Source organism: Acanthisitta chloris, unplaced genomic scaffold (assembly GCF_000695815.1).
Source record: "Acanthisitta chloris isolate BGI_N310 unplaced genomic scaffold, ASM69581v1 scaffold2916, whole genome shotgun sequence".
Classification (NCBI taxonomy): domain Eukaryota; kingdom Metazoa; phylum Chordata; class Aves; order Passeriformes; family Acanthisittidae; genus Acanthisitta; species Acanthisitta chloris.
This window is the reverse complement of record NW_008678573.1, coordinates 21623-40338: the sequence shown is the minus strand read 5'-3', so window position 1 is coordinate 40338 and position 18716 is coordinate 21623. Positions and strand designations below refer to the sequence as shown.

Genomic DNA, 18716 nt, shown 5'->3' with positions numbered 1-18716 from the left:
GAAGCAAGAGGACTTCATTCTGGATGTGGACTCAAGATTGAGTCATGACTGGGTTTGACAGTATTTTTTTTCACTGTAAATTTTTAAACTATTATATATTATTCTCCACTCTCTGGGTTCATAGCAACTCACAGAATTTACATACAGTTGTCCTGGTTTCTGCCACAAACGAGGAACAGAATCTGTACAGTTCTAAAATAGACTAGAAATACTGGATAATCTGAAGTTTCACAAAAATGTTAAGAAAATGCTCCATCATCCATCACTTCTGAGGTTTCAGATTCTGCAGGATTCACCCTAGGTGACTGCACTGTAGTGGTTATTAGTGGGACTGGAGAAAGAGTTGGAAGGAAAAACCAAAAGCTGTAGTCACTGAAGGTCCTCCACAGCTGGTGGGAAGAAGAAAGGGAGCAGCTAATTGCTTCCCATGAAACACTGTCTCATGACACTGCATGGATGTGAAGCCCATGGCAGTCAAAGGCAAACTGAGTTTAACCAGAGCTGGCCTAAGCTTTCATTTTTCTCCCTTTGACTCAGCAAAATACTTCACCTTCACCCCCAGTCAGGATGGGACCCAATCACACCCCTAACTTTCCATCTTTGACATCAGCTGCCTGTTAAAAATGGATCCTGAGCAGAGGAATTTTGCAGCAGGGCCAGTGTGCTCCAGCACAACTAGGTAATATCATGAAAATCGAACATCCCTTTCCTGTAAGAGCTCTGTGGGAAACAATGTCTTTGCAGTTAAAAATAAGCAGAGCACAGAGCCCTGGTGCCTGCTGGCTGTTTATTTGGTATATTTTGTTTATTGGGTACATTAGGAGTCGCTGCAAACTGCCTTGGACAAACATCTTTGGTATCAACAAAATCCTGGTAACACTAAGCAGTTGGGATTGTAGCCTTTGAAACTCCTTTTCTAGACAACATTCATCTTCCTAATTAATAATTAATCATGCTGTGTTTTAAGGAGATTATCAGGTGTGATAGCAGAGTGTGCCTAAGGCAGTGACTTCATTATCCATACGGAAGAAGTTTACTTTGTAGTTCTCCTGCCTGTCACAGGGGTAGGTGCCAAAGGGGTCTCTCCTAGGTTAGAATGTCAAAGAGCAACAATTTAGGGCAGGAAACAATTGGGCTATTATTTTTCTTCTCTTTTCCTTCTTAAGAAGCTTTTAAATCATAAATCTTCAGATGCTTGTTGTGTCATTTAAGCCTCAAGTCGACTTTTCCTAGAGAAAATCCCAATTCTGTGCAGGTCTGAGTGCCCTTCCAAGGCTGCTCGTGGCTCTTCCGCTGCTGCTGCACGTTACCATGGCAGGGAGAGTTTACAAACACTGTTCCACCTAACAAGGCTTTGAACTGCATCTGTGCACAGACTCTCCACACTGTGCCAAGAGTGTCAGCAGGGCTGGAAACACTGATTTCACCTACAGGACAGTATCTCAAGTACACTCTGGGCAAGGACTCGCAGCAGATCCTGCCTAGACCAGAGGCAGTTTGTGGCCCTGACTTGAAATGTCAACAGCAGCATGAAAGCTAAGAGTCCCCCAAAGATTACTGGGCTGTTTCCAATCTGATCAGCCAAGGAGAGTGCTAATAATCAGTACCAGTTAATTAGATTCATTTCTGTCAATGAGGCAGTTCTATGAGAGAAATGAGGCAGCTCTATGCATTAATTCTTCAAGGACTTCTACACTATCAATGATCTTTTTTTCTCTTGCTATTCCTATTGCCTGCTTTCAGTAGTGACAGATATTGATGCCTTTTCCCATTAAGCTTTTCCTCACCTTTATGAAGTGCCATTAGGATTATTCCCCATGATGGGGAAATAGAGAGGGTAATGTTCTGCCCTCAGACTGGACAGGTGAGTCTGAAAATCAGATGCCCTGACTCTGCCTCCTCTCTAACCAGCAGGATAATGATGAAGAACACAAATCCTGAGTTTTTTTGAAGTGCTTTTCACAAAGGAGTTGCAGAGAAGGTTGCAATAACCCCCTGTAACTCAGCACCAATCTGCAGTTAAATATCCTTGTTTCTAAAGCTAAAAATCTAATGTCAAACCACTCGATACCATGGGTCCATTTCTCCTTGAATTGTCTCCTGTGAATTATCTGCTATTTTTAGGTCTTTTATTTTTAGGCTGCTGCATGCTATTGCTGGGCAGCTCGACCAGCTATTCATTGGAAATGTTTTACTTCTCATGCAGTTTTATTTCTCTGTTTTCTGCACCACTTAAACCAACCTGTCCAGCGAGGAGATGACAGGCTGAGGAGAGCACACCGAAAGGGCAGTTACAAGCTGTGCTCTTTGGGCACAGCGTGGCCCTGTTAGGAACCTTTTGCTGTTCTCTCCTCTTCCACCTGTGCCTGTTTGTGTCTGTGCATGCATTTTTCTTCAACCATGTCAAACTTTAGGAGTATCAGGGCCATATGGCAGCAGTTCAGCGAGCTCTCAGTGTGCAGCTGAGATAAAAAGGCTCCCTGAGCACAGTCACTGGAGTCCCGTGACAGTGTGTGCGCTGTGTGCTGTGCTCAGTGAGGACGAGTGAGCCAAAGGATCTGACATGGGGAGAGGGTGTGGGTGCTGGAAAACTGCCCCTCTGCTCTGCTCTCGTGAGGCCCCACCTGGAATACTGCACACAGTTCTGGTGCCCTCAGTGTAAAGAGGATATGGAACTGTTGGAGCAAGTCCAGAGGAGGCCATGAAGCTGATCAGAGCACTGGAGCATCTTCCTACGAGGACAGGCTGAGGGAGTTGGGGCTGTTCAGCCTGGAGAAGAGAAGGTTGTGTGGAGACCTCAGAGCAACCTGCCAGGAGCTGAAGAGAATCCAGGGAAGCTGCAGAGGGACTCTGGGTTAGGAACTGCAGGGACAGGACAAAGAGTAATGGGGAGAAATTGAAAGAGGGAAATTTAGGCTAGGTATCAGGAAGATACCTGTGAGGGTGGTGAGACACTGGCCCAGGTTGCCCAGGGAGGCTGTGGCTGCCCCAACCCTGGCAGTGTTCACAGCCAGGTTGGATGAGCCTTGAGCAACCTGCTCTGGTGGGAGGTGTCCCTGCCCAGGGCAGGGGTTGGCGCTGGATGATCTCTGAGCTCCATTCCAGCCCCTAAATTCTATGATTCTCTGAAAACCCATCAGGCTGCAGGTCCTTGCATTTTGGGCAGCTGTGTTCCAGACTTGGAGGCTCTGTGCCACCCAGCCAAGTTGGAAGCTGAACCCAAGCGAGTGGTACATGCTCATAACTGCTATTTTTAATGCTATTGTCACTACCTTTCTCAATCACCTAGACAACAGCAAAAACCTCTTTCCTTTCCAGTTTCACAGCACTAGTACACTAGTTTGAACTACTGGAGTCAGTGGCAAAGCACAGGTTGGGAATCAAATCATCCCCTGTTCAACTAGCATTTCATGTAAAGGGCCTTTTAACTCCACAAAGCTCACATGCCTTTGCATCTACCACTTTAAAATGCTAGCTAAAAATATTTGCCTTATCTGAAGTCAGATGAAGAAATCCTCCCCACTGCTGGGTACACAGTGTGGCAATGCACGACACAACTGCAAATGTATTTGTTAGAAACAGTACATCTGTTATGATTTACCCTTGCCAAAATGTAATTCTTTATGGCAACAATTGTTTCATGGTACTTAAAGTTTTTCACCTCCCTGCCAGGAATCTCATATGGGATAATTCCATGACCTTGGAATCCAGCAGATACATTCCACATCTGTCTGGTCTGGGAAAGCCTCAGTTTGTTGTGTGAAAACCAGAGTGGGAAAGTAAGACCTGGAAATGTCTGAAAATACAGAAACTGCTGCTTTTTTTCTTCTTTCTTTTTTTTTTTTTTTTAATTACCAGTTATTTTAATTTTAATTTAATTTTAATTTCAAGTGCAGTAAATCAGTCTCAGAGAAGTGGTTCCTTTGCTTTTTTTTTTAAGCAGACATTCACTTCTGATCCTATCTTCAAATTAAGGGACATGGTATAAACATTACAATAATTCTATCTCTGAAAAAAAAATCACAGCCTGTAAATATTGAAACAAAGTCTTGTTGAAGGCTGCTGGAGATTTAAATGGAAAAGCATCCAACCTACTGCAAGTAAACATTTTACTGGTGCCTGTGAAGGTTTAGGATGGCAGAAAAACTGGAGCTCTGCTGGAATCTCAGGGTAATACTTCTCTCATTAAGCTTTTTAACAAAAAATGAGCCATAGACAGCTTTGTGAGCAGCGAACTTTCAAGCCCTGGTTTCCTGTCATTCTTCCCTGTGCAGGTTTTCTGTTATTCCAATAATTTGGCTGAGCTCCTGCTACAGCCTTGATCTCCAAGGGGCACTGTGGCATTTCCAGGCATACAGCTGCACCCCAAATAACCTGCACCTCAAATAACCTGTGCAACACTGCAGATGGGAAGGTGGACAGAAAGCCATGAAAAAAGGGTTATGCTAAGAAAAACACATAGAAAAGGTGAATGTGTTTGCTTGAGAGAAGGGGGAGAATAAATATTCTTGTCCATGCTAACCAGGATGCTATTCCTGGTTCAAAGCAGGAATTGCTGCTCTGATCATCACCAGGGCTACAAGTCTCCCTTTCAAAAGGGTTTAATGGTTTCTCTTCAGTCTGCACATCCTGAAGGTGCCAATCACTCATAGGCTGTGTCCTTGGGCAGGACCAATGTACATGGAATGGTATCCAAAGGGATGCCAGAGAGGAAGGCAGCATGGCAGGAGAACCAGAATGAATGACTAATTGATGAAGTTCATACAAAACTGTGCTAACAATTTAAAAATCCTCCTCTTAGAGGAGCTTTTATGACAGGAGTCACAAGAGCTCACTCAGAACCAGTACCTGAGATGCTGCTGCTTTATAAATAGGAAACTGATTTGTCTAAGGCATGTCCTGAATGAACTGTGGTTTATAACAAATCTTAGAATCATAGAATGGTTTGGGTTGGAAGGGACCTTAAAGATCATTGAGATCCAACCCTCCTGCTGTGGGCAGGGTCACCTTCCACCAGCCCAGGTTGCTCCAAGCCCCATCCAACCTGGCCTGGAACACTCCCAGGGATGAGGCTGCCCCGGCTTCCCTGGGCAACCTGTGCCAGTGCCTCAGCGCCCTCACAGGGGAGAATTTCTCCCAAATTTCTAATCTAAACCTCCTCTCTTTCAGTTTGAAGCCACTGCCCCTTGTCCTGTCACTCCAGGCCCTTGTAAAGTCTCTCCTCATCTTGCTTGTAGACTTCCTTCAGGTACTGGAAGGCTGCAATTAGGTCACCCCAAAGCCTTCTCTTCTCTGAGCTGAATAATCCCAGTTCTCTCAACTTTTCCTCACAGGAGAGATGCTCCATCTCTCTGATCATCTTCACAGCCTCCACTGGAGAGAGAAGCCCAGAGCTGGATGCAGTACTGCAGGTGAGGACTCACCAGAGCAGAGCAGAGAGGCAGAATCACCTCTCTCAACCTGCTGCCCACACTGCCTTTGATGCAGCCCAGGATGCAGTTAGCTTTCTTAGCTCCATCAAAATGTGAAATGAGTAAATAAAAAGGTAAATGAGTTCCTTGCCCAAAAACTGTGTGGCAAAGCTTTGTACTACTGGACATGCTGTGCCCCAAAGCAGGCTGCATTCTGGTGATACATGAAATAGTTTCTGCATATCCAGCAGCCAAACAAATTGGCTGCATTTCTTAGTGTTTTGGATTATAAGGCCACAAACATAAAAAAAAAACCATAAGAAAAAAACTAATGGCTTTTCAACATATTGTGACAACAACCCAGCCAAAACTCCTCTCAACCAGTTTGTAGAATAATGTGTTCCTGGCAGCTCACAGCAATTTTCCTGCAGAAAAGTTTAACATCAAAGATGTAAAGTCAGGTTTAAAGTACAAAGCTTAAACTGTGTGTGAGCAGGCAGAAATACTACTGCAGCACAAGAAAATATTTGATACTGGATGTTCATTCTTTAAAGCAGAAAAATATAGGCAATTTCCAAAGTGAGAAACTATGTCGGATTTATAGTGGAAGGGTGAGGTGAGCAGATGCTTTATACAGTGTTAATGCTTTTCTACCTATTCAAGTCTTAACAGCTGTTTGAGCAAGAGGGGGAAAATAAAGGCCCTTGGTAACTCTTAAGCAAGCTGCCAATTTTCCACATGGGATTTGATGGCTAAGAAAATTAGGTTTTCCTGCTCTCATGCTGCTGCAAGGAGTAACAGCACACTTAATCACACCAGGAGAAATAAAATTCCCATATTCCTGAAAAAAAACTTATATTTCCTAAATTTTCCTTATATACTAAATCTCTTCTTAACAACAAAAAAAAAAAGATTCCCCATCTAATATCTAACATCTCTTTTATTCTGACACTATTGTTGTGAAGGGACACTGCTTGTCATATATGTAAAGCTCCTGAGTTGTCTCACTGTGTGACAGACAGGTGCAGTTACTTGCACTGACAATTTTGTGAGCATTGGAAGAGAAACTATGTTCATAAATCAAATACATGTTTTCAACACTTAAGAGGAAAGAAGGATGGAATTTTATGTGTCAGATATTGATTATGAACCAAATTCTGGCTGCCTTGGATAGAGGCATCTGTCCAAAAATCCACAGATAAGGAGCAGGCAAAACAAAGCCTGTTTGCCTCTAAACCATCTGGAACAGGAGCTGTACAAACCCTTCATCACCTGTGCAGGGCAGGATCTCTTTCCTCCTAAATCACATCCCAGCACAGCAGCTTGATGGAGCCAGAGGTGTATTCTGTGAACATACAAGTGGATCCCAAGGCAACACAATGATACCTCCTCCTTACATCCTTCTGACCCACCTTCTCCCAGCTCCTGTGCCACCACCTGCCTCAGTGCAGGTCATGGAACACCTGGCCTGGCATGAGCACTGGAATTATCACCACACAGCCATATGTTGGGCATTCCTAGTCTATATATTTGTGTATGAACACTCACAGCTGGTCCTGAAAAGCTCCTACTTCAACCCATAGACAATCATATCCTAATGTTCTCTTCTTATTCAGTCTGAGTCTCTCTAATACCTTTTTATAACTTGTTATATCACAGTGCCTTGGTATTTGTATGAGATACCAAGGATCCAAATATTTATGTCAGAGAGGGAGGAAAAACCCCGTCAGCATCTGTTTGCAGAAGTGAGATGGTGGAACTGAAGTGTCAGATAATCTCCCAAAAAGATGTCAGCATTTTCAGCTGTCTGACAGATCTGTCTGCCTGTGTGAGAGTAAACAAGAAAATGGCTCAGCCATTTGGACTGAGTTTAAGGCAAAACAAAGAACAAATTATCTGTTTTCTGATCAGGTCTCCTGCTCCAGTTTACAGATGTCCATTTGTGATTTCTCCTGTAAGTCCCTTTGGGAACAATGATCAGTGCCCTGTGTGGCTGATCAGCACCACCGAAGTCTTGGCAATTTGGAACTAGAAAAATCTCCTGTAGAAAACAAACCTTCAAACAGTAAAGACACACCTCAAAATTCCTCTGCATTTTCCATTTACTGGAACTAGGATTGTCCCACTTAGTACAATTCCACAGAACTGGTCTCTGAATTCATTAGAATTTTGAGTAAGTCTTCTGGTTTCTGTGGAGTTAGATCCATGCTGAAATAAGAGATTGAACTGAACCCAAATGTCTTTAATACACAGCCTTGATCTTTACCAGGAAATGACAGTGCTTATCAGGATGCCAATCTTACCTCTGTAATAATGAAGAAGTCATCACCAGGCTCTCCCTGCACAACAATTTTTTCCCCATCTTCAAACTGGACAGGTTCCAGTGCATCAGCCACTGTCAGCCGCTCCCATTTGTCCAGGGACTCTAAAATATTGAAGATCATAAAGCTATATTATAAAAAGACTCTTAACTTTGGCTGAAGATTCATATCTAAACTGACAGCTCTGCCGTGCCTGGTTCTGTTATAAAAGAAACATTTCTTTCATCCAGGCACTTTGCATGAACCTCCAGTTGGGAAACATGAATGTATTTATTCATTGTGTCTTAGGCTTTAGTAATCACCCAGATAGTCATCTTAAAAGTTGGACAGGAAAAGTTGGCTCTGGTTGCCTGTGCCTGAGATCTGCTGCGGCGCTGCCCTGACGCTGCTGCGCACTGGAGCAGCTGAGGAGCTGTTTGGAGATACCAGCGATAGGAGAGCGCCGAGATTCTCTTACCACATCCCACACCAGATGTCAGAACAAGTCCTACTGTCTTTTTGTCAGAGCTGCTCCCAGCCTGTTCCTGATGGGCTGCCAGATAAGTGATGCAGAGTGTAGATCTCAGTGATGACTTTTGCCCGTGGGTGAGACCTTGGCACCTCTGGAGCCAATGGCCAGGCTCTGGTGGCATCAGTTTATGGGTGTTTGAAGTGGCACCTCTGTTTCCTTTGCCAACAGGATGGCTTGCAAAGTGTTTTCATTCCCCCACTTCATGGAATCATAGAATTTTAGGAGTTGGAGGAATTTTGGAGCTCAGAGATCATCCAGCCCCAACCCCTGCCCTGGGCAGGGACACCTCCCACCAGAGCAGGTTGCTCAAGGCTTTAGCCAACCTGGCTGTGAACACTGCCAGGGTTGGGGCAGCCACAGCCTCCCTGGGCAACCTGGGACAGTGTCTCACCACCCTCACAGGGAAAACTTCTTCCTGATATCTAATCTAAATTTCCCCTCTTCCAATTTGTACTCACTGCCCCTTGTCCTGTCACTCCAGTCCCTATCCAAGAGTCTCTCTGCAGCTTCCCTGGAGCCCCTTCAGCTCCTGGCAGGTTGCTCTGAGGTCTCCACACAACCTTCTCTTCTCCAGGCTGAACAGCCCCAACTCCCTCAGCCTGTCTTCATAGGGGAGATGCTCCAGTCCTCTTACCATCTTTGTGGCCTCCTCTGGACTTGCTCCAACAGTTCCATGTCCTTTTTACATTGAGGGCACCACTTAGAGAGAAAAGTTATAAAACTTAAAAGCAAACTTCTGTAAGAATAACTGACCAGTCTTTCTGAGGAGCAATGGAGCTAACACAGCCAGATCCCTGTGCTGTGAGGTCCTCCTCACCCACCTGCACCTGCCCCAAACCTGCTGTGGTACCTACATGGCCAAGGACAGCCTGCACAGGGCACACCCAGGGCTGCTCACTGTCCCTCCATCCTCCTCCTCCTGCCCTTGCTAAGGGATGAATTCTCCCTGTCCTGCCCTCTGAGAGGATGCCACCTGTGTCTCTCTCCAATACCTATTTGCATGACAATGCAAGACAATTAATTATACTTGAACTTTTGTACTTTTATCAGGTTTGACTGAAAAATTACAGGTTTAAAAGTTATTAAAAGAAAGAAGATAATACAATGATTTAACCTTCACTGCCTCAAAAAGCTGGGCTAAAATTCCTGTTCCAGAGCTCTGCTGATTCCTACTGGCTATGAATTATTGAACTAATGTAAGTCAAGATGTGGTTTCTGACACCAGGATTAGACCTGTGCTGTTCTGTCAGGCTCTGGTTTCCCCATTTGGTTCCAAATACTGCTTAGAAGTATTGTGAGAGGGTGAAAGAATTGTTCTTTAGAACTCAAAAAGCCTTTTGGCTGAGCTCACAAGGGAATATTGAGTCTGGTAACAAAACCAGATCAGAGTGATCGATGCACCAAAGGTAAGTTTGGAGTTGCCTGACACATCTTCATGTTTTTATGCCACTTTCTATTGCTGGTTGGGAAATCAATTATTTCTAACATTTTCCCCACCTATAATCACTAAAACCCTTTCCTGGTGTGTTTGACCTTTGCTGCAGAAGCATTAATACCAAAGACCAAGCCCAGATTGTCAGTTCAATATTCAAAAACTGCTCTGTTAGATTAAAAAGAAGTAGAAAACTCTTTCATATAGACTAGAGAAGGCTTTTTCATTTATTTTTTTTTGAAAAAGAACTCGGTAATTAACAATGAAAAGAAAGAGTCTCTTGAAACTTCTTCTTCACTTGGCTTTATGAAAAATTCAAAGCTAATTCGAGCTCTAGTCACGAAGTGTCTCTCTTTTGTCTAAGGGGATTGTACCACTACAAATACATTGGCTAATGAATCAAATAAAGTAGTCCACTTGCAATTTTTTGCACTTTCTACATTGTACTTATCAATTCATGGCTTCACAGTTAATTAAACTCCAGAAGAAAGACTTAATTACTTTTTTTCACATCTTGTTCGATACACTAGAAGCAGTTATTAATAATCTCAAAATTTAAGGAGTGTGGGCAGCAGGTCCGAGGGGGTGATTCTGCCCCTCTGCTCTGCTCTCGTGAGGCCACACCTGGAGCATCACACACAGTTCTGGTGCCCTCAGGGTAAGAAGGTCATGGAACTGCTGGAGCAAGTCCAGAGGAGGCCACGAAGCTGATCAGAGGACTGGAGAATCTCCTCTATGAGGAAGTTGGGGCTGTTCAGCCTGGAGAAGAGAAGGTTGTGTGGAGACCTCAGAGCAACCTGCCAGGAGCTGAAGGGGCTCCAGGGAAGCTGCAGAGGGACTCTGTGTTAGGAGCTGCAGTGACAGGACAAGGGGCAATGGGCACAAATTGAAGGAGAGAAAATGTAGGCTAGATATCAGGCAGAAGTTTTCCCTGTGAGGGTGGTGAGACACTGGCCCAGGTTGCCCAGGGAGGCTGTGGCTGCCCCAGCCCTGGCAGTGTTCACAGCCAGGTTGGCTGAAGCCTTGAGCAACCTGCTCTGGTGGGAGGTGTCCCTGCCCAGGGCAGGGGGTTGGGGCTGGATGATCTCTTATCTCCATTCCAACCCCTTAACATTCTATGAAAAAAATCCATAAGATTTAAAACAAAAAAAGTGACTCCTACAATTTTATGGCTAATTACAGACACTACACAAGGCCTTGGAAAAACATATATAAGCAGCAGGTAGAGGTTTTTCCAGCAGGAAATCACTGAGTTCTGACCACATGAAGGCATGAAGTGAAGTTCTCAGTGCTGTGTTCAGGCTTCTAAAATATCTCTCTGCTTCCCAGGTGCCTTTTACTTTTTGGACATGTCAAATACATCCTTACACATTTCACCTAAGTTTCCATGTTCCTGCAGTGATGTGTTATTTTGTTCACTGCTTTTCTGCACTTACAAAAAAACTTTTTAAAGGAGATTCAAAAGCCACACTACAAATTAGGCTATAATTACACTGCAAACCACATGTTTGAGGAAGCACATCTCTGAATAACCTTTCTACTCTGGAATTGTTTTGAGATGTCTCATTGTTGTAATTGCTCCTCATTAGTGCAGGTGCACAGCTCCTTTTTTTCTTTAAATACTCATTGTAATTTGGTATAATTTGTGCTCTTAGTTTAGGAAGATTTAAATTAAGCATAAAAGAAAGCATGGAAATGATGGAAACTTCATTAATAAGTGAACCACATACTTGGCCTTACTTTAAGGGTACAAATATAATTGGAAGTTTCATGGATAGCAGCTCTCAGAAGTTCAAGTATACTCTCACTGAGCCACTCTCATGTTTCAGGTACCTCAGCTCAAATGGTAGATGAAAACCATAAACAAGAACCAGAACAATTTGAAGTAGAAATACAAATGCTTTAATTATATAGCGAATGAATCCTCAACTGTTTTGTTCCAAACAACCCCAGCAGAAACATGATGTTTCTCCTGCAGAATCAACAATTCATTGTACTGTCTAACACTGTCCTCCTTATTAGAGGCTTTTGTTCTCCTAATGGTGATTGATTGGTCAGGCATTATGGGGTTGTTGTTTTTCCTACTGAAGGCCATCAAGAACATGTCCAAATTTCGTGGCTATCACATTAATCAAAGGGAAACAAAATCCAAGGACAAGAAGCTAAACAGATGTTTTAAGAATGTGAGACAGGGGCTGTAAAATGTACAGAAGGGAAAAAATCAGTCCATTTTGATTTCTAAGGTTAGTTTGTTTAGGGCACAGAAACACATTATTCCTGCAGGAAAAACCCTCTCACCTGTCCCCTGGAAGGATGCAACTAGACTGTATGACAAATCCATATCTCTGCACTGTTTTCTGCTCTGTCCATGTGATTTTTACTGCACCAGCAGCTAAGGAAAGGTCACCAGTGTGTGCCTGTTGCCATGTTTCATGTGTGCTTCAAACACACGCTCAGTGCACAGCAAAGAATGAGAAAAACAAGCCCTAAAAAGGGCCCTTTACACTTGGATTCCTTCAGAAACAGCCCAAGGTGAGACCTTCTGTTTGACCACCACTGCTTTCATCGTGCCATCAAAGACCCAAATTCATTCTGCCAACACACAGAACCAAGGAATTAAGTTCCAAAGGGCAACTGACCCAAAATGGAGACCTTGCTCAGGAATTCTTCATACATCTTCCTCTTCCTCAGCGTGCTGCCCTGTTATTAAGGGAGAGAGAAAAAGGAGGCAGAGCATTACACAAAGTATTTTTGTGATTTCTTCCTACAGCTGCTCTTCTTGGTTTTTTTTAACCTCCCCTTCCAAATCTTCAGCATAGCCAGTGTAAACAGCCTAAGGGAAATGTTTCCCCATAAAATGTCTGGGCAAGTTGTATTGCTGATAAGCAAAGACAGAAGGACTCAAATTCAATCCTGGTGTAATTTTACTGACTTCACTGGTGTTACTGGACACCGTGGATGAATTGTATCCTTTATTACTCATTTTAGAGCCTGAGCTTCATCAATTAGCTGCTTAGCTAATTCAAAATATATCTTGTTGCCAATGAGGCCCTGCTAGAAGGGAATTTATAATCACAAAGTAGGATGAAACTTGAAATATCCCCTTAAATATCCTCTTAAAATATTCTCCTTTTAGGTTACAAACTCTTTCGTGCCAAGAGTGTTTATCTGTAAGCCTGTTTATATTCTGTACAGTGCTGTATCTATTGCTAGTGCTGAGCAATCTATTCATATTAGTATTTTAACAAGATTTAAGCATTTTGGGGCAGCCAATCCATCAATGTATGTGCAGCACAATCATTCTCACTCTATTAAGATCTTGTTGCGTGATAAATTACTAAGACTCCTTCTATTTACATAGTGTTTGATCACCAAGACAAAAAGCTTAAGATGCCATTCCAGCACACACTTTTGAAGGAGATTCATGTATGAATAAATATGATGCAGTTTTACTAGTACAAAATGAAAGAATTAGTCTTTAATGCCTTCTGCAGTGACACAAAAGACTTGAAAAGAAAATCTTCCCAGGTACCAAAGAGGAACTCCAGGGTCTGCCTTGGTACCATGCACTTTGTTCCATACTATCATATGACATCCCATATTGTTTCTGCCTGATTCCCTGTGGATGTTGAAAGCTGCCTGGTGCCTGCTTGTCAGATCTACAAGGCAGGAGCACAGACCAAGGAATATCCATTCACCTTCTTAAGGAAAGGGAAATAAAGGTGCCACAAACAAAGGTGGCAGGGGAGATGGAACCAAATGTCAGTGTCTGCCATAGAAAAAGCCACTTCTCTATTCCTCCTCTCTCACTGGTAATTGCTGGAAGCAGGGGCAGAAAGTGGGGATAGAGAAAGGAAAAGGAGGAGAGACATTTTGCCCTCCACTGTGAAAGCATTCAGAAGTGTTTCAGTTATGAAGATGGGAAAGGCTGGTCTAGAATCAAGGTTGAAAGAGACCTCTAAGATCATCAAGTCCAACCATTAACCTGTCACTCAAGTGCAATGATACAACTATGAATTAAACATTGTCCCCTTTCCCACACACTGTGCAGGTTGGACTTGATGCAATGACCCCCAAAGCAAGGTGAATCCTTTGAATCCATGAACATCAACAAGCTTTGGCTCCCACCTAGGACCACAGCACCAACAGAGCTGCCTGGTGCTCTCCTCTGGGTACAGCTCCCATTTGTGTCCCTATCCTGGGGCAACCCCATTCTGAAACATCACACAGCACTAGCAGGAGCTGTCACTCTTTCAGGTAGCTCTGGATCAGCAGCAGCACCAGCTCCTGAGGTCTCCCCCTCCACACCCCGTTCATGATTTCCAAGTCTGGTGCTGACAGTTCTCCTCAGCAATAGCATCGCTAACCCCTGTCTGACCTCTCTGTCTGACAAACTTGGTTCTCAACCTCGGGGGGCCCTGAGAGCATTTGAAGTGCCAGAAAGAAAAAAAACCTCAAGGACTTCAAACACAGGAGGCTCTGCAAACCAACTCCAGCTCCTGACAGCTCGCCAGGAGACAAAGAATGGAAAACTGGACACTGTGCAGTTGTTGCTTCCCTTCCTGAAACTGAGTGGAAACGAGAGCAGCAAAATTGACAGCTGTGGAAAACCAGATTGGTGGTTTAGTTTGCAGGGCTGGGACACCCAGGGACAGATGTGGAAAATGCTTTTTAAGTGACTTGTGGACACGGACGAATTTTAAGAAGCAATAATCAGTAGCCATAAGTGAAGCCTGACCACAGCTTCGAGTATTTAGAGACATAGACAGGACCCAGGAAGGTGGGAATTGCAGGCATCACACCTGGCCTGGAAAGGAAGAGTCCATGACTTCCTACAGGAAAACAGGTGTGTTATGTCTTGGCTAAACTAAGCCAGGGCAGAGATACAGAATCCACTGTGAAGAGAAGTGTAAAAGGCAAAACTGAAGTGGAAAGAATGAATTAAGTGTGCTGCTAGCAGTTTTTGTATTATGGAGGTATCTAGAGCCTCAGTGGGACTCCACTTAACACATAGCTACACTGACTTTAACATCCCACAAAGATAAGGGAGACCATGAGCCTAGGGAAGAACTAGTGGCTGAGGCTTAGGAGTTCTGTTTCCCAGCACATGCACTGATACCCAAGGTGACCCAGCTGATAGCTCCTGACTCATCCTGCAGGATGGCTCCACTCAACAAACAACAGCTTCTGGAGTGGCATGAGCCACCTGAAAGCAGAGCTTTACCTCAGCTGCACCTTCTGTGGCCAGGCAGGCACAGAAGCTTTCCCTGCCTTTTCAGAGCACACAAGGCTGGATCCCAATCAGCACAACCAGATTCTCTTCCAGACACAAGAAGCTTGGCTCACCCTCATGCTCATTGTTTTCCCTTGAGTGTGTTTTCCTGCTCAAGCTTTCACAAGCAGAGTGAGGGGAAGGATTTTGAGAGATCACTACTCTAATGCAAGCTCAAAACAACCCAGCAGTAGAAATCTTACAACCAACCTCATGTACTTATTTCCATTGGTATTAACCATCTTTTCTCCCGTGAAACAGAGACAGAACACAGAATCATAGAATCATTGAGTGGCGTGGGTTAGAAGGGACCTTAAATATCATCTAGTTCCTTCCCACCTTCCTTGACCAGCACAATATTTCCCTCTCATCCCCTGCCATAGGCATAATGTCACCTCTGACTCCTGTTGCCCTTCCTGCACTTGTTTTATTTGGTCTAGTTGCTTTACCCAAATTGCTGAGGCCACAGGTAGGAACACCATCACAACCTCCTCTCCAACCCGTCAGGTCCTTTCTGCAGAAGTGCCAACCACCACACTCACCCCTGAAGAAGAACCAGAAGGGTTGGAGAGGTGGTTGTTATGGTGTCCCCACATGCTGAGCCCGTTCTCATGCAATATTTTCATGGATCTCTTCTAGAAGCAGCAACAAATCAGACAGTAACAATATCTACAGACTATGAGATGCTGCTATGAAAGCTTGCCCAGGGCAGGATAATTATAAGAAAGGACCTGGAGACATTAGAAATGGGAGAGAAAATAATAAAATGAGCTTCCATTTGGAGAACACAGCTAAGGAAAAAAAATCTAAAAAAGAGATATTTGACAAACAAAAGAAAACTTGAAAGCTGTAAAGCTGAAAGAGATTTACAGACAGTAGGTGAGACCTGGTTTGCAACATCAGACTGCAACAAGAACCCAGCCAAGGCTATTTTGGTCTGTACATGCAAAGATATCATCCAGGAATGAAGTTCAGAGGCTCCATCTCCGTGGCTCAGATGTGACGGCGCCTGGTGTGCTACATTCTGTCTCAGTACCTCTTCTCCAGAAATGTGCTCCCAAATGCAACAGAGCTTGAAGAAATGCTAAAACACTTGGGGAGAGCTGATAAGGAAGGAGAAAAACAAATTCAGCCTGTATTTCTTGGCTCAGCACTGGGCTCATAGGTATGCCATCCTCATAGCTAGCATGCATTGTGGCAAGGGTTTTAAGTAGACAGTGATAATCACCTAGATATATGACAGCAAGAGAAGGCAACTCAGTACAGCAGAACTTGACATAACTCAAAGTAATAGGAGAAAATTAAGAAAATCTAATTTAAGATCAATATCAAAAACGTTTTCCCAGTGGAGAAATTATTCTCTTGCAGAAAAGTTTCCCAAGGGAAGAAGGAGAAATCTTACTGCTCAAGCCAGATAAAAACAGTAGTAAATGTACCTGAATAATTTTGCACTGGCAGGGCTCTTGATGGCATGTTTTAAAAAGTCTTTATTAATTCTGCTTTTTTCTAACCTATTAATATCTTATTTCAATAGTCTCTGCTTCTCCCTCTCCCCCTTTCCTTTGTTCACCTTCTCCCTGGTTCTGAGCTGTCATGCACAAACTCATCTCCTTAAAGACAGTGGCTCCCATTAACTACGAAGATGTGTTAATATTCTAAGCAGTGCTCCTCCCTGAGACAAGCCCAAGGAGAAACAAGATCACTTGCCTTTGTCAAATCCATCCAGAAAAGGGCTCAAAGCCAGTTTTAGCACCACTTAAAAGTGTAGCAAGCCTTAGGCTCAGCCTAAGCAATACACAGGCTGGGAGAAATTAATGCCCCAGAGGTTGTAACAGGTCATGGAACAGTCATAAAATGAGACAGGGGAGATTCAGATTAGATGTTAGGAGAAATGTTTTCCCTGTAAGGTTGTTCAGGCACTGGAATATGGAATTGCCCAGGGAGGTGGTGGAGTCACCATCCCTGGAAGTGTTTAAGAGGTGTCTGGATCTGGGGCTGGAGGAAATGGTTTAGGATTTAGGGGTTCCAGCAGTGACATGTTAATGGTTGGACTCGATGATCTTAGCGGTCTCTTACAGCCTTGACAATTCTATGATGCTGTGATTCTACTCTAGGTTTTGTTGAGTTTCATCTGTTTCATCTCTTTTCCAACTACCCCTTCTTCACCTTCCCTGTTTTCATCCATTTTTTCTTCCCATTCCTCCAGTCCAATCTTTCTTTGTCCCTCCAGCATGCTTTGTATCTCCTTTCTTGCTTCATTTCTTCAGGTGGAGTTGATCCTAGAAGTGTTTAGGAGCTGTCTGGATCTGACACTGGAGGATATGGATTAGGCATTACAGCAGTGACAGGTTAATGGTTGGACTTGATGATCTTAGAAGTCTCTTCCAACCTTGATGATTCCATGATCAGGTCCTTCCTTGAAGTCTCAGCCTTCCATAAGAAGCCAAATAAATGTCTACCAAAAGTCAAAGCATGACTCAAGCTTCAAATGAAGAGTCATCCTGGCAGGAGGTGCCAGAATGGCCTTTTGGACTGCTGCAGCTCCATTTAATCCCTGCAGAACCTGATACTGAACGATGCTTTGGGTGTATATTCTTACAGGACCATGAAAGAAAGAGTCCCTGTGCACACTGGCCATGAACAGACAATCCCAGTGCTTTATTACACAGATGTCAGAGGCATTGCAGCCTTTGGCTTTATACTTTGGCCACCACACAAGCTACATTTTATGGCAACACAGAGTCCTTCTGACTTTATTAAATCTGAGTAGAAAAAAACACTTGTTAAAGAACTTGTTCTCAGGTTCAAAGCTGTGAAAAGACAGTGGAAGAAACCCAAAATAGCAGAAATAAAGTGAAGCATAACAACAGGAACTGACTAACCTTGATTTGTCGTGACTTACATCCCAGTATTACAACTCACTTTGTGTGAGCAAAGTTTGCCAAATGGGCAAAATGTACTGAATCCCACACAACTCCAGTCCCAGAGCCAGGTATCTTGGACCATGGGAACTGGAGGATAGTTAAATTATCCTGAATCGAGTCTTCTTAAAAAAGAAATTACACGAAATTAAAACTTCAGATTTTCTCAGTCTGGGAATGGAATTGTCTAGGGGATCAATCTGATGTTGGGATACAGACATTTGCTTCTCTGGTATTTGTGGTATTTGCTATATTTAGAATACAAATATTGTACTACCCTGGGATGTTCCCCATTCTGTGATGCTCTCGAATCCAAATTGCAGAGAAGAGAGCAGTAACATTTCAGCAATTCAATTACATGAGAATCCTATGGCAAAAAAAAATTCCTTTGCATCTCTCCCAGAAGACTGTAGGCAAATAAATGCTGAATATACACACAAGTGTGTGTGTCTGTGCCTGTGTGTGCACACACAGAGAACAGAGACATACAAAAATTTGCAGCTGAGTGAAAAGTATGTAAGTCAGCACAGATGATTGTATGAAATAAGTGGAACACACAGATGGACAGATAATTTGTGAGTCTACTGCAGGGGGAACATGTTGAAGTGGTTTTTGTAACCTATCTAATACAATGAATTTCATGGTATAATAATTTGTCAAGGACTGCAGGGAAAGCCAAGCAATTTCACTCCAAATCCTGACAGAAAGACCTATCCCAACATTTACAGTCATCACAGCTGCTAAAACAAACTTGAATGTGACCTTCAAGGCTACCTAAGCTGAGACAATGAAATATAAAGAAATATATCTGCTTCAACAAACTTCCTTTGGGACAGGCTAAATAATAA

General features: G+C 43.4%; 1 protein-coding gene across 1 annotated transcript in view; it reads right to left on the bottom strand.

The window, feature by feature from the left end:
• Positions 1-18716, bottom strand: part of LOC103804326 (cAMP-dependent protein kinase type I-beta regulatory subunit) — a gene marked incomplete at its 5' end in the record, with an annotated part of 42504 nt that overhangs the window by 11507 nt on the left and 12281 nt on the right. The window contains 2 exons of the mRNA XM_009076935.1: positions 7715-7836; positions 12315-12375. Of these exons, the coding sequence (XP_009075183.1) occupies positions 7715-7836; positions 12315-12375 (183 nt within the window). The remainder of the gene's footprint in view (positions 1-7714; positions 7837-12314; positions 12376-18716) is intronic.